The following is a 16,857-nucleotide window of genomic DNA, read 5'->3' on the forward strand; positions in this document are numbered from 1 at the left end:
TTCAGCAACTGGACCAGTCATGGCTAATATTGTATGGTATATTTCTGGATACAAAGATGGGTAAGAAAAGAATTACATTTTCCTAAGGTATTTTTAGAAAGGCTTAGCCTAGTATCTTACCTGTGTTCAGCAGCTGGAACAGAATATCCTGGAACTGGATCTTTTGTACCATAGTACTTTTTAATTAATGCAATTCCTGCTACAGTGTCTGTTCCTTTGAAGTTCACCAAATGAGCTGAAGCTCCTATTCCTGCAGTCTGAAAAAGATGCAACTTTCAGTTTTCATGCCAAATATAGAAGCCTAAATCTAGTCACCACCTAGCACTAGTTTGTAACAGCAAAACTCTGACTCAATTCCCATTTCACCAGTACTCTATACTCTCTTCATTCACTTACACTGGGAAGACAGACAAAACTTCTCCCAGTCTAGCGCTCACAGTTCAGACATTGCACCCACCCCCAGCCCAGACCTCCCCCTCCACACATAGTCCAAACAGTGTTCTGTGCATTCACAATTTCAGTGGAGAACAGGGACACAGAGGTTAACAGACATGCTACAATTCTTTATAGTTAGCAACAAATTGGACTTTTCAAATTATTAGACAAGCAGTATTACCTCTTGTGAAGAAACTCCTCTGTAACCAAAGTCATGCAGTTTATATTCCAGTCCTTCCAAGCTGCCAGAAGTCTCCAGCAAATATTTGGCCAAAATCTTTTTCTGCTCTCTAGAGTTTGTAGCCACTGTGATTGGGTACCATGACTGCACAAGAATAGTCTAAAACAAAACCCATCACAATATTAGGTGTATATTTGCTTAGAACTTAACAATGTCCACTTGGCATTTAATCAGGCACAAAAAGGTCTATCTATTTTCATTCCCTGTTCAGAAAGTACTGATGCCTCCAACAGTTTACTTTAGGGCTTAAGTAATTAGCCTTTATAAGGTAGGCAAGGTATTGACCCTCTCGGGAGTTATCACTCGCAAACTACTGACACACAGTTCCCCCCACTCTTTGTTTTTATGCATAAAAGTACTGCTGTGAATTTCCTGTACAATTATTATGATCTCTTGCCAGGTGGGGAAAAAGGTAAGAGGACTACAGAAAAGAATTAAAGCAGAAAATGAAAGTTGCCTGAGATTTCCTTTAAAGCAATACAGGATTCAACCTTACAGTTACATCCACTAATATGTATTTAGAAAAAACACGTTAAATTTCCAAAACTGACCTCAATCCAATTTGTGAGCCAGTAGCACTCTGGATCTGTGTTTTCTACTGTGAAAAGAACATTTCCTCTGGGAATTACAGAGCCCTCAGGAACAGCTTTTATTTCTATGGGAAGATGGCCATCGTATTTCTGTGTAAGAAACAGTAATATTGTTAGACAATAGGAAAGATGAGGACCTAGCTCTCTTTTATTTAACTGCAATGGATAAAAGTCAGGCTATGAGTTATTAATAAAGCTTTCTTCTTCTTAATTTCTTTCAACCCTGAAAATAAACCCATCAGCCCAAATAAATGAAAAAATCCACACTTAGGAAAAAAGGCTGAAAATCCTGTCACTTAAAAACCAGGCTCTTTATCAAAACAAATGATGGTTATCAGTAGTAGTATATATCAGTAGTATTGGGCAAATTGAGCCAGGAAAACTTAAGCATTCTATAAAAATACCTAAGTTCTACACACAAAACAAGAAATACTTACTACTCAGTTTTCTTCAACGCTTTCATATGCTGTAAGCTAAAAAAAGTTCAGCTACTAGCTAGATCTTAAAAAAGTCCACTGGTTTTGCTTAGTATAGATGTGTGCTTTGTTAATTTATTACAGCAGGATCCATTTAATAACTATTTTAGAGAATATTTTCATCTCAATTACTCACTAAACATGAAATCTCATATTGGAGTGTCACTCTTGTCAGTCTTTCATCCCCAGAGGACTAAGCATTGTGTGAAATATGCCTTTTGAAAAAGAGTAACTTCCAAATAGCAAGTCTAAAAGAGTAATTATAACTTTCTGAAAAAGCTCTGCAAGCTATACTGGCAATACTGAAAATGTCTTGGATGGTAGTATATTTTGACAGAAAGCTTCCTATGAGAGATCCTGTTAAAGGCAACAAAAATTACATCAATTCAGAGAAATGATAGATTCATAAGTAGCATCAAAACATATTCTCCAGTACTCAGCACACATCAGAAATCTCTTCTACCTTACAGTTCAAAAGTTTATTTGGAAACATAATAACCTGAAGCAAACTGTTTATATACCACACAGGGTCTAGTTGTAAGACTTGGAGACACCTGGATTAACAAAAGACAACAAAGCCTTCAAAAAGGCTCAAAATAATTTAATAATGATTCAATGAAGGCAAAAGCATAGTTAAGTGAACGTTTCAAATTCATTTCAAATTTCTGGCACTTCACTCAGCCACTGCACCCTCCACTTTCCTTATCACACCTGAGGCAACTGAGCTAGGGAGAAACAGTGAACATACACTGGAATTCAGTGAGCAGAAGCAGGGTCTCTGTGTGCATAAAGGGCACACAAAGACACAAAGAGAACATACACTTCCAGTTTGAGAGCCACCAGCACCTGAGATCACGACATGAAAACCATGTTTGGGTTTTTTATATGTCACACACAATTTTATATGACACACACAATTTTAACAGAAAACCTGACAAAGGAATATGTACAGAGGGTACACAGGAATGCTTATTTTGACTAGAGCAAAAGTTGAATGGACTTAGACAAGCACGTTACAACTCAGTGAGGATAGGCATGCAGCATTAAAAGTGTATTAATTCCGTTTATCCAAAGAGGGATCAAGCTTACTTTAAAGACAGACGAAAGCAGTTCACAATGTATAATGTAGCTTAAATACAAATATGGATTGAATCCACATTTGCAGTTATTTGAACTGGATGCAAGTCCTCTAAAAACCTCTTCGTAACTCTCTCTTAGAAAACAGTGGGCTTATTTACCTTTCTGCCATTTGCAACATTTAGTTGAAATTCATTCTTCTCTTGCACACCTACAGTCCACCTCAGTGGCAGGATGACCTCCAGATATATTAACAGACAGATGCCCCCAATAAAAACACATTCAATTAGGTATCCAGGGAAATATAAATGCAAAGGACTAAAAAAAGGCTTTCAAATGCCAAAAATATCCATTCACCAGTGCCCACAATGAAACTTAGCATTTAATTTATCTGCAGAGATTAGTACAGCTCTGATGAATGCTATTAGTCTGAATCTGCTGCTTTTACAGAGAAGAGATGTTTGCAATTACTCGAAGTCTGACACTTTTTTAAACAAAAGGGAAAAAAGATAATTGTGGAAAGACTTAACCTGAAAGGTTTTGTGTGTCAGAAGTGCTCAGGCCTTTTATTTCATAATAAACTTCAACATTCATATCTCTGAAAAATTATGAAACAACTGAACAAAACGTTTATTTTCAGGAACTATTTATACACCCAAGAAGTTGTAATGCTTTCTGCATTCGAGTAAAAATTGTAATGATTAGTTTAAGAAAGCCATGTAAATGATGCAGGCAACCACTGTATCACACTTGGAGACCTGCCAACAAGCCCCCACTCACAGGAGCTGGCTGACGGCAGCCATAAATCCTTATTACCTGCAAAGCCGTATTTGGCATCTGAAAGGATGAAAATTACTTTTCTCTAAGGAATTACAATTATATGATTATTCTTTGACAGCTGCTACTCCCTGTACACCAAACATGAAAAACTAAATTTATCCAGTCTTTACTATCAAGATTAAAACAAGAGACTGCCATATTTATTCTGTAGTTGATTCAGAAATCCTTCACAATGATCTCCAACGATTTTCACAAATTTTTTTACCTCCAGAATATAGTTCCATCCCTTTTCATTGAAGACATCATCTTGAAAATGCTCCCTATATACTTCTTTGGCTTCCTTGATTTTCTCTTTGGTCACCACTTTACCTGGAGTTTCAGAAACAGATGAAAGCTTAGAAACTTACAATATTCGTCAATTGATAAAATAAATAACAAATAGGTTCAGGCACAGCAAAGTCACTTTGCCTTCAATAAAGGAATGAAAAACATGTCAAATGCAGAATGTTTAAACCAAACTTTACTTTCATTTATTATACAGATTAGGATGCTCAAGAAACCAAGAGGGTAAAATACACTTGTGGTTTGAAGGTGACTCAGGAAAAATTTGAGATTATTACTCTTTTATGATGATCAAAACCTGTCAAGAGGTTTAACAATAGTGCTTTTCCCAGAGGAATGTGTTGATTGTGCAATGTGTTGACTGGCACTTGCAGCAAGGACATATCTAGTACAAGGGTTAGACTATGCCATTCCAGGGAGAATTCCAGTGGAGAGACTTTGCAACCAGCCTTTGACTGACCACTCTGTGACAGGAACCAGCAGACTAACCACAATATTTGAATGAGCATGCTACTGCTGTAGGGCCAGTCATCTACCTTAGAGAAAAACCCTCAGATTGCAAAAGACAAAAGAAACAAAATTATCAAGTGTTTTGATTATAATGGAATATCAATCTTTGGTGGAATTGGCAGAGACATTTATTGGATCAAGACAAAAACATGTAAGATGTAGGACTAAAATTTTCCTTTAAAGCTTGGCAGAAGGTAACATGCACTCAGGTCAGAACAGGTGATATTTGTACATAATGCAAAAAGCAAATAAAAACTTAAACAGCATCAAGGAATTTTCAGATGTTACTCTTAAAACTATCAGTATAAAACCCACTTTCACACGTAGCTTCTATATTCAATGAGCGAAGGTGAGGGGCATCCAAAATTTAAGGGAAATTAAATCTAAGTTAAGGAAATTTAAGGAAAATTAAAACCATTATTGGTTTACACTGTAAACAAACCAGCAAATACAGACTGAAGTTTATGTTCAGAATGCAAAACATATTTTTCATCAAATCTTCTATCTGTTTGTGACTCTATGCACAGTTTTGTTCTATTTCCATTCATTTCAATTTTGCCCACTGAATTTGGGACATGAACACCTCTTCAATTTTATAAATAAAGACACCACTGATTTTATAAATAAAGACAGAAAGGTGTCTGGATTAAGAAGGCAATACCAATCGAGGGTGGGCAACTTTTTTCACAATCACGTAAGTAAGATATTACGCATGTCACTACTTATGGTGTATCAGGATAACCTAGAATTGTTTCAGCTATAAGACTACAAGCTTGAGAAAAAGTGAGATATTTAATTAGAGGAAAAGTTTTACTGGAATTTGACACAGTTACCTTTTAAATATTTATTCAGAATGTACTGCAAACCATAAAAAACAGTTTCTTCATATTTCACTTTCCTTAATTTGGAATTTTCAGTCTTCTTTTCACGACATTCAAAGTAGGAATATACTTTGCTTGTGTTAGGTGGATATTGCTTGTAGTGTGTAACCTACATGAAGAAAAACTTCAGTAAGAACTCAAAACATCACTACAAAGCACAAGAGAAATAATATTTGTACATTAAAGCTTAAAAGTAACTGCAAGCTCTTTCGGACCTTTATTTATCTATGCACATTCTACACCACAAGTATTTTAGGGTTATTTCCAGGTTTTTAACCTCCTTCAATTTTCAGTTCAAAAGACTGTCTTCCCTCTGTTATTCTTTGCTTCTTCATGAAGTCTTTTCCCCCTAGAGTAATCTTCTCCTCCCCTGATGACTTCGCTTTGATTAACTGGGAAAGACACTAGCTAGGATTTTAGGAGCAGCACTGAACACCAATGTGCCAGGTCAGTTTTTGCTCTCCCACACTTTGGCCAAGCTTATTACTACAGGAAGCACAAAATTCCATACCACTACCAAATCCCTGCTTGTATTTGACTGAAGTTTTGAAGGCTACCATCCCATAGCACAAATAAAAGCCACCCAGACTGAAGAAGGCATCGACAATGGCCTTTACCCAAGTGTTCCATTCCCCATGAGTGGAGTGGGTCTCTCAAGCCCTGGTTACAGCAAAGGCAGTTTACAAATCTGTTACTGTCAGTAATACTTCTAAAATCTACCTGAGGTTTGTACCTCCCATCAAAGTTTGCTAGATGGACTTTTTTGACCAATTTGAAAGAGTTCAGGTTCAATGTTAAGGAAGCATGAGAAGTTGCGGTCTGTGTGTATTACGTGGAAACTGGTCATACAAACACAGTGTTATGCTGAATTCAACTATTACAGCTTTTTGTAGTTCCTGATAGTAAATATAGCCAGAAATTTACTTTGAGTAACAGCAGCATTTGAAACAAGTACACTCCAAACATTAAAAAACTTAAACCTGCAAAATTTCATCTCCTAATGTCTAAAAAGCAAACTCTGTGCAAAATCCTTAATTCCATATTAAACAAAAAGAATACACAATGACAGAAACTTTGTACTATCAATGTTTAAATTACAGACTATACAAATCAAGGCATCCCCAAAGCTGAAGATATCAAGAGTTTTCTTAAATTACGATTAGAAGGCTGTGAACAAGTCTATATATTCCATAAGGAAAAACTGTTCCTACAGCTGAGAAAGCAACACTGTGCATCAGAACAAAACCGAAATGGTGTGAAACTCATGTCCAAATTTTTTTCCCACTCCCATATTTACAGGTTAGAGCATGAACTCATTATATGATACTTGCTGTTACTTACTCCAAACGATCTTAAATATTTGTTTCTAATACAAGGAATTGGAAAAGGGATAGTCTCACCACTCCACCCTTCTTGTCATGATTTTTTAAATGTATCTCTGACATTCTCAAAGTAAAATATCTGAAGGTTTCCCTGATCTGTATTGCTAAAACTGCACGTTAAAGGATTTCAGAATGACAGTTTCCCCTCTCCTCTCAAATGGAACTTTAGTATTTCACTCAGTTTGGACAATGAACTAGACCACTCAACTGCATTTTTTGTTTCTCCTATACCAGTACAAGGCTGTCATGGTTGTGTTTCCAATGCTGCAAGGAAACATTCAAGAAAGGTCAATTTTAAGATCATTCTATTGTCTTTACTTGTATGAGGTTTACAAGGCCAATCAAATAAAACCCAAGCTTGTCATTGCACGTTTTCTGCCTTTACTTCAAACAAAGCATGGGACCACAGGCATTTAATGGAGCACAAACCCATTCTGTTACAATTCCACAGTCACTCAAAAGCAGAATGCTCAAGAGTAGCAATGTTAGACCCGAAGACAAAACCTGGCTTTTAGATTTAGTTCTAGCTATTAATAAATGTCTCACTTCACAAATTATAACATGTCCTTTCCTAGTTCTGTGCAGAACTTCCAAGAAGTACATCACACTGCCAGCTCACAGAAAACTCTCTGCATGATATCATCACATTTAAAGGAAAATGAAATCCCTGTACAAAAGAAAACACACACACACACCCCATTCTCTCTTCTTTACTATGGAGCAGACAAAAATAGGTTGCATTTGACATGTCTTTCTAACTAGCGGGCCTATGAAGACACACACATATATACAAACCCTTTACAAAAAATTGTATTAAGTGCACTCTAAGAAAAAGACCCTGCAACAAATCCTTAGAATGCTCATCCACTATAAAGGCATGGAGAGTGGGAACTCCTTAATTCCCACTGATGCCACCAAGGTAAGTTACAGCAACTTCATGAAAAATTTTGCTCTGTTTTACAACTGGGACTGGACTTGTAAGTTCATGATTTCAGAGTAAAGGCTCAAGACAGAGCCCAGCAGCTGCAAGTGTACACAGCAGATGTGCCAGGACCAATTCTCCAAATGAGTATCTCAATTCCTTGCGACAAGAATTGTCTCATTGTGACAAGCTTGAGAGCAAACCAAAGCAATGCTGCTGTTCTCACCACAATTCAAACAAAACAATGAAAACTGTATCTGCATGAGATAGGATACTCAGGTTTCTTTTAAAAAGTTTAATTATTCAACTTACAAACTATGGGCAAGTTGCTGAAGCCAACACCTATATTGTAATGAAAATTTGTGTGATCTTCAGCTCATATCTTGAAAATATACTCAACTTTGGCAGTTCAAAGACATCTCCTCCAGCTATATGTTTCTCTGTCAAAATGGTTACAGGCCCAAATTAGCTCAGGGGGCACAGTGCACTCACTGAGTTGGTGTCACCTTTTCTTATTGCATTTAAGTACATTTTTTTAGGAACATCCTATTCTAACTCTGCTCTGAAGCATGATCACAAAACACAGTGCTCTGGCTGCAAACCAGAACTTGAGAGCTGAAATCAGTCTGAAATGCTAACAGATTTATCCTTTATATAGCATACCTGGGGACACAGCTCCTCCTGACTACCTTGCTGACAGTTTCAGCCTAAAAAAACCCCACTCAAGTTCCTCAAACATTGCATCACAGGTTTAGATACCTTTTCTGACATAAGATTAGATCTTAACCTGAAAATACATATTAGCTAGTGTCCAGAAAATAGTCACTTCTAGGGATTCAAACCTACATGAAAACTTTGTGTTTGACAGAAATATAATTTTATTGATTTAGTTGCTTTAAGTACTTGAAGGAGATAAGGAACTAACTTTGCAAGTCACATGTGTAGTATGCAATTATATTCTTCACACATTAGAATCTATTTAAACAGTGAAAATACACATCCCTGACAATTAAAATATTTATATCTGAGCAAACTTTACAGCTGTAATTTCAAATATGCTTCTTTTGACATTCCACAAAGCTGCTAGTTTTATCTACAAAGCTGAGACACCCTTTAAAATACTACACAAAATTTAAAGGCACAATCATAATCTTGAAAGTACCACACTTACCAAACTCTGCGTACTTGAAGGGGGCTTACAAGAAAGATGCGGACACATTTTTTAGCAGGGCCTGAATGAACAGGACAAGGAGTGATGGTTTTAAACAAAAGGAGGGTAGATTCAGACTAGATATAATAATTTTTTTTTATTATGAAGGTAGTGAAACACTGGAACAGATTGCCCAAAGAGGTGATAGATGACCCAGCCCTGGAAGCACTCAAGATCAGGTTGGATGGGGCTCTGAGCAACCTGATCTAGTTGAAGATGTCCCTGCTCATTGCAGGGGAGCTGGACTAGATGGCCTTTGAAGGCCCCTTTCAACCCCAACTATTTTTTGATGCTGTGTTGTATAGGTGTGTGAGAAGTTAAGCACAAGACCTACAACTCATGCTGACTTATCTGGCCATCTTTTGCTCCCAAGCTCTCAGACAGAGCACTTATCAGGAATATCTGGCCACAAAGTGTCACAGCAGCTGATTGTGTTAGCTGTCATTTCTGGACTTCTAGGACATGTGGAAATAATACCCATCTGCCATAGTGGTGGTCAGGAGGTTTGGCATGTAGTGAAGTGCCTGGTGGCAAAAAACAGTGTGAAAAAGGATCAAGGTGTAGGAGTGGGCACAGTTCATAAAAGACACAAAGAATGCCATTGAAAACAAAACAAACCAACCAAAAAGAAAAAACCCAACACAACACTATAAGGCACTTGGACAATGAAAACTATGCTTCAAAAAATGCCTGATCTTTCCTTGTTGTCAGATGAAGACTTGCATCTTTCTGTATCCTAAAGGAGAGTTGAAAGTACAACCAGAGGCAGTGTACAATATTTGAAATTAAAATTTATGTGACTTACAGATCAAGACAGTATTGGTAACTCTATGCTTTCAGTAAGGGGATGACAGAAGCAGGACATGTACAAATGGGCTCTTGACAAGTAGGGGTGACTATAAAATCAGTAGAAAACCCCTTCTCTACAGGAAAAAAAACCAACCTAACCAACAAACAGGAAACCAAACAAAAGCCTCTACTGGGATTAAGAGACCCTTACAAGAAAACAACTCTCCCAAGTATCTTCAAAGGCCTTTTGATGTTTAGTTCAAAGGCTGTGGTTTAGGTTTTGTCTATAAAACATATGACAAACAGCCTTGGAACTACTACCTACAAGATTATGTACTATGACTGAAATTGAGTGCTTTTTTCCAGTTGTGATAGCTCCTTATAAAAATTAATGCAAATAAAGGTATATTCTGAACAAAAAATACCTCCACAAGGACTACATCTATTTAACTAAATCAAGTTTTTTGAGGAAAAAAACATGAAGCACAAATTGCATTTAGATCATCTGTCAAAAAAAACCCACTCCAAACATTAAGAGTTAAATTTAAAGAAAAAGGAATTAATAGGTATTCATCATAAAATAGGGATGGCTGAGGTAAACGCTGCATTTTTCTAAGCTAGAAAAGAAGACTTATAAAAAAAATAAATATTCTTATAATCTACAAGGTTTGTTGGACAAGATATTGCAATGAACTTACTTTAAAAGGTTATTTAAGCCTAAATAATTCAACCATTTGAAAACATGCGAAAACCAGATGCGACATGAGAAGTTAGGTGTAGCCAAAATCTCCACTGGTGGTTAATTCCTGGTGCTCCCCTAGGTCAGATGCCAACGTGAACCATCAGAAGGATGCTTCCAATCCCTGTCTACAGTGAAGAAAACAACCCCCAAACACCGATCCAGCAGGATCTTGCCTGTACTGTAACTCTGTGATGATACCAGTTCAAGTAAGACAGTATTTGAGCTTTCTGGAGCTATTTTAAAAAATCCTTAGTGCAAAATGGGTACAGAACAACCTGGTCACTGAACCCATGGTGCCACACAGCCAGAGCCATGAAGACTCAGAGGGACAGGTGGAAGGTAAGCCAGAAGCAGCATGGCCTGGACACTGGGCCACTTGGCCAGGACACTGCAGGTCTGCAGCACACGGGCCTGAAGCACAGGCTTTGTCACTGTACTGCAAGGCTTGATCTCCAAGAGTTATTTAGGGGATCCTCACACTGCAATACACCTTACTGAGTTAGACAATTTTAATGCAGTGGTACTGCTGGTACTTACACTGGGGAGACTTCTGCATAGCACCCCAAGACCTCCATGAATTGCAGTATTACATATTATTTGCAAATATTGTGGAAAGAGGCCATGGCATGAAATACTGCTTTACCTAAACCTTTAGGAGAGTTAGCCAATAGACCAGTTAAAAGCAAAGTTTGCAAACAACCTATATGGAAAACAACGTTATTAGCAACAATGAGGAAATGAACCAGGACTTATGAGCAAAGGGACTGCTCCATAAGATATACCTCACTGAGATGAGACAACTAACAGCAGTTATAAGGCAGTTGTGACCCTCTTCAGGAAAAAAACCAACACAACTGTGACTAGCAGTTATATTCAACAGGGATGCTTTGGTAGCATTCAAAGCAATCACAGAAGGAATGCACACCACAACAGTGGAAATGAAAACCAAACCAAAAGCCACTGTGGTTAAATGGTAAGTTTATTTGAACAAGAGAGGAAATGCCAGAATAATCAATCTTTAATAACTCAAGAGAAAGGGCATCCAACAATAGCAGGTAAAGTGCAAGACATTTTTAAGGGAGTTTAAAACAAAAATAAATCTAAGAGTCAAGTACAATCTTACTATTTTGATTATATGAGCTTCAAATTACCATAGAATAAAAAAGCCTTAGAGAGACTTCAGGCCCATTCTTAGAATACATAAGATTGAGACAATGCTTAAGAACCAAAGTGAGAATATTGGGAGAGATCTGCTCTTACGAGATGAGAGAGATAAGCTAATGGAGGTTATGACTGAATGATGACCTTGCACTACTTCTAATGTCTCCGTATTAGAGTTCATCCACCATTTCTTATATGTTTATTGAAAAATAAGAGGACCAGAGGTGAGAAAAAAAGAAGTTAAGAGAACAGTCAGTACTATGAAAAATAAGGAAAGCACATGCAACTGAATTCCTATGGAAGCTGCACATTATCAGCAGAGATGCTATACATGACCAGGTTCACATTCATTTAAAATGCAAGGTCAAGTGTAAGCACTAGAACTGAATGTATTCTAAATTTCTCAAAGAAAATACCATGCTTAAAAACAGTAACATTTTACAGTAGATTTCTTTACTACTAAAGATTTTAATGGTTTTTGTTGTGGTTTAACCTCAGCTGGCAACCAAACCCTGCTTGCCACTCACTTGTTCCTCCCAGTGGGATGGGGGAGAGAATTAGAAGGGTACAAGTGAGAAAACTCATGGGCTGGGATAAAGACAGTTTAATAGGGAAAGCAAAAGTTCTCTGCACATAAGCAAAGCAGAACAGGGAATTCATTCATCACTTCCCATGGGCAGGCAGGTGTTCAGGCATTCCCAGAAAAGCAGGGCTCCAGCCCACGTAGCAGTTACTGGGGAAGACAAATGCCACTACTCCAAATGTTTCCCCCTTTCCTCCTTCTTCCCCTAGCTTTATATGCTAAGCATGATATCATGTGGTACAGAATATCCCTTGGGTCAGTTGGGGTCAGCTGTCCTGGTGTCCCCTCCCAGCTCCTTGTGCAACCCCAGCCTCACCACTGGTGGGATGGTGTGCGGGGCAGAAAGGTTGACTCTGTGCAAGCACTGCTCAGCAAAATCAAAAATATCCCTGAATTATCCACATTGTTTTCAGCACAAATCCAAAACATGGCCTCATACCAGCTCCTAGGAAGAAAATTAACTCTACCTCTGTCAAAACCAGCACAGTTTTACATTCAAGATTATCACAAAAGAGACAACAAAATGCCTTATGTTTACTGTTTACACATTAGTGACTAGTCAGCTATACTACTGCACATGCTGCTATAAGTTTCCTGTTCCTTAATGAAAGGGGAAAAACATTTACCTTTTCAACAATGAAAGCTGCAATGATTCTAGAAGGGGTTGCTTCCCATTAATTTAAAAATTGGCTGAATACAGTTGCAGTGCTCCCTTCGAGCAATGATGTCTTGGGGTTTGTAAGAGAACCATGTGACTGCAAATCAAAACTTGGAGGATAATGAACCCAGATAGCGTGAAGATTACGTCTTATAAGGAGCGTCGAGCCAGAAGTTTCTGATGCTTTCCCACTGGCAGAATTACAGGAGATAAGAGAACACATTCACACTCCCACCACAAGATTATAATTAAGGAAAAAAATATATGGGCTGCTGTAAAGAATATTTTGCAGTCATTAAGTACTAGTCAAATCCAGTAGGCTAAGGAGTACTCATGTCTCTTCCTCACATACCTCTAGCCTTCTAAATAAAGAATATACAGGCTGTCAGAGCCTAGAATAAACACACACTCACGTGAAGTGTTTCAGAAGTCAGTGCTCTCCTACATCCATGCAGAGTAAAAGAAGTCATTTAAAGGGACAAATACTTAAAATTCAACATGTAAGGCATACAGAGTTAAAACTCTGTATATTTTGGGTTTCCTTAAAGCATCCAGAAAGAAATTAATTCCGAAACAGATCTCATTTACAGTCTAGATAGCAAGTCAGCTCCTACTAAGAGGTAATTGCATGGCAGCTTATTATAGCTATCAGCTTAATTACGAAACATGCCAAGCAACAGTAATAGATCTCATTGGCAAAAGCAAAATAAGCTATTATTACTCCAGCAAACAAGGTTCGGTCAATAGCCTTTCCCCACTTGCAGCTCATGGTCCATCCAACCCAGGCCTGGTACGTGCCACTCATGGCTGTCTTCCCACTGAACAACACAACTCTGCCAAGCTGATCCTCTCAACACAGTTTCAGACTACATATACCCTGGAAGATTTCTTGCCTGTGCAGAAATAAACAAATACAGGCTAAACAGAGCACTGGGAATCAAAGAGAAAGAAAATGCAGAGGAGGTGTGTCAACGATGTCAGATGAATGAGGAACTGAAGGGCACAGACCCTCTCACTGGGAAAGGGCAGAAAGTGAACAGAATCCCACTGTCAGAGGGGGATAAGACTGCTATAGTATTGTATAATCTATATAGAGCTAGCTATATATATGTAGCTATACAAATTGTGTCTTGCTATAGACACAAGACTAAGACATCATGCAGCACGAACAGTGATTTTCAGGGAGCCTGCTGATACCCCCTCACTTGCACCTTTCTATCAACAAGGACTTCGACTTCAAATACTTCCCCTTTTCAGCAATACCAAGCCACTAGCAGAAAACTTCACTAATAGAAATGCCATTGCTATACTGAACATAAAGACAATGAAGCTCCCCAGATAACACTGCATTGATTAATCTCTTGAGTCTCACGATCAGAAGAATTAAAAAAACTGCTGTTACTTATCAGCATGTTGCACACACACCATACCTTATGCCCATGCCCATGAGGGCATGGCATATAATTCCCAGCATACAGGAAGAATTACTTTTGGGGGATTTGTAAAAGCTTAAGAATATGCAGCAAAGTACACTGGAAGAAGAATCTAAGTGATGTAAAAACACTTATCTTGTTATCGGGTTTAGAGATAAATTGTACAGTTTGAAGCCTAGCCTCAAAATCCTGGAGCACTTGTACAATTGAGTAAGCTCCAGTCAGTAATGGAAGCTCGGTACTGGAACCAGTGCATATTCACCTACTGGGAACTACTCCCATCTAGAAATATTGACTTTACTAGCAATCAGTATGATACTCAGCACTTTTTCAAAAACACTTTTAAGATTTTGAAACTGAATATTTGATAATCTCTATGATTTAAGAGGAAATGTCCTATGATGCACATGAAGACAGCAAAATAGTGTAGAAGGAGGGGAGGCTGGATTAGCTCTCAGCAGACAAACCTTTGCCTACCAAATTACTTTGTTTCTGAAATTGCATAGGCACTAAACCAGTAATGAGTTGTCTTTTCACCCCAGATTTCCAACTGCAGCAACAGAGAACTGGGACACCAGAGCTAGTACTCAAACTAACAAGTTTTGACAGGTATGACCCTGAGACACCACAACTTTTTTTTTGATGGGCAACTGCCTAAGCTAGGGTTGTACCCCTCAGTATGGTCTGCATATATTTTTTTCTTTCACAGCTGTTTATGTCTATGTGATTTTTGGTACCAATGTTAGTTTGCATGGATTGGCATCTACTGCAATTGGATCACCACATAAACTTCTGACTTGATCCATGTTTTTTCTCAGTCTAAATGTTATGTACAGACAGAAACAGATGCTACAGTTGTGGACACGGCAGAACTACGTAAAAAAAAAACAAAGAAAAAAAAGAAAAACCACAAAATCAATTCTCACTTTTGTTTTAATTGCTAGTATGAGTGTTTGGTAGCTCCTGTAAAAAGCTTGATGTTGCAAACTACCAGATATTTTAGTGCAATTTTACTGAAAGTGCTCTCACTAAGTATGTTTCATTGATTAGGAAATGACAGTATCATCCAGGGAGAAGATGTTTGCTCATATTAGCTAACGAGATAAAAGCAGCTACTTGTTTAAGCTTTGTTCAGAGACACTGGAGTTCCTAAGATTTGGAAAAAAGCATATGGAAACACAGACAATTTGAATAGCCCTAACAAAGCAGTTGAGGGCGGCAATTACTCTAAATATAATACAAAATGCTCCTAGCTGCCACAGAAAATCTCATCCAAATTCAGTTTTAAACTGGAAAAAAACCAAACCCCACCACCTCAGGCCTTTATTTGACCTCTTTAAGGGTTCTACCACTCCTGGAATGTTACCAAGTCATCTATACTATGAAACAGCAAACAAAACAGAAACAAACTGGTTTAATATCATTCCAGTGTGTCTCACTACCACCAATCCTTGAGCACACCCAGAGAATTTAGAAAAAAGTAGTGTGCAAATTAGATTTAAAGTAGATAGTGTTTAAATCCAGACCTGCAGTATTTAATGTGATTAGTCTCAGATACGGAAAAAAGTGTATCTTCCATATTTGAATAAGTTAGATTAGTGTAGTGGTTTGGTCCAAAATACTCATTATGACAATAACAAACACTTAAACTTAGTTTACAAAGAGGACTGTAGCTAGATTACGCCCTGAATGGAAGCAGCTTTGCAAGCCTCAGCAGCATCAGGATGCCCTGACTGAGCTGCTCCAAGATTTATCAGCGTCTTCCCACCTTCCTAAACTCCTTCCCACAAACAGCAACAATAACTGTTAACTTTCTTTTCATCTTGACAGAACGTATAGTAATAATAACGACAATGACAATACTAATAATAGTAATAATAATAATATCACCACAGAGAGGCTGGGAAAGGCACAAGTCGGTGATTAGAGCACATAGTGAGGTTTGTAGTTCAGTAGTTACTCAGTAACAACACCCGGTCAGAACATAGCTTTCGCTTTTCAACTCCCCTATCCAGAAGTACCCTCCTCCCTGAAACTCATCCCAGCAGCCCAATGTTGAAAGAACTAAAACATAATAAATGCTTTACAGTGACACCCAGAACTGTTACTGTAGTTTTGTTTAGGCCACCAACAACCTCTTTGACATTGCAATGCAGCTCCTGAAGGAAATAAGTGAGTCTTCCAGCCTAGGAGAGGCCGGGCACATGTGTCCAGCCAGGGGGAGTCACACGCTGGCTCTGCCCAGGACCTGGAGGCTGAAGGCTTACATGACCGCGACGCCGCGCAGGGGCAGGACTTCGGCCCGGGCACACTCGCTACGAGGCACGTCAGGAACTGCCGGGGCACAAATCACCGGGTCGGAGCGCGGACGGGGCGCCTGCACTTTGCCACTGCTGTCAGCACCACTAATCCCAAGAAACGAAGGGAGGGCCGTGCAGTGCGGCTCTCCCCTCTGAGCCAACACCTTGCCTACCGAATGTGACACCGCAGTGGTCGGGAACTAAGCACAGGGCTAGAAAATACGTATTTTGCGCCAGTCGGTTCCCGGAGCGCGCTGCATCACCGCCAGGCACACAGCCGCAGGCAGTGACCGGCGCGAGTGGAGCACAGCGGGAGGGGCGAGACGCGGGAGAAAGAAAGAGTGA

The 16,857-nt window shown here is 38.7% G+C and overlaps 1 protein-coding gene across 1 annotated transcript in view; it reads right to left on the minus strand.

Annotated features, from left to right (window-relative positions):
• NAMPT (nicotinamide phosphoribosyltransferase) overlaps positions 1-16,857 on the minus strand; it is a 57,623-nt gene that overhangs the window by 13,376 nt on the left and 27,390 nt on the right. The window contains exons 2-6 of the mRNA XM_017745889.1: positions 5,285-5,441; positions 3,865-3,968; positions 1,228-1,356; positions 617-775; positions 121-257 (exon numbers count right to left, since the gene is read on the minus strand). Coding sequence (XP_017601378.1) covers positions 121-257; positions 617-775; positions 1,228-1,356; positions 3,865-3,968; positions 5,285-5,441 — 686 coding nt within the window. The remainder of the gene's footprint in view (positions 1-120; positions 258-616; positions 776-1,227; positions 1,357-3,864; positions 3,969-5,284; positions 5,442-16,857) is intronic.

The sequence above is a fragment of the Corvus brachyrhynchos genome, unplaced genomic scaffold, assembly GCF_000691975.1.
Source record: "Corvus brachyrhynchos isolate BGI_N302 unplaced genomic scaffold, ASM69197v1 scaffold239, whole genome shotgun sequence".
NCBI lineage: Eukaryota > Metazoa > Chordata > Aves > Passeriformes > Corvidae > Corvus > Corvus brachyrhynchos.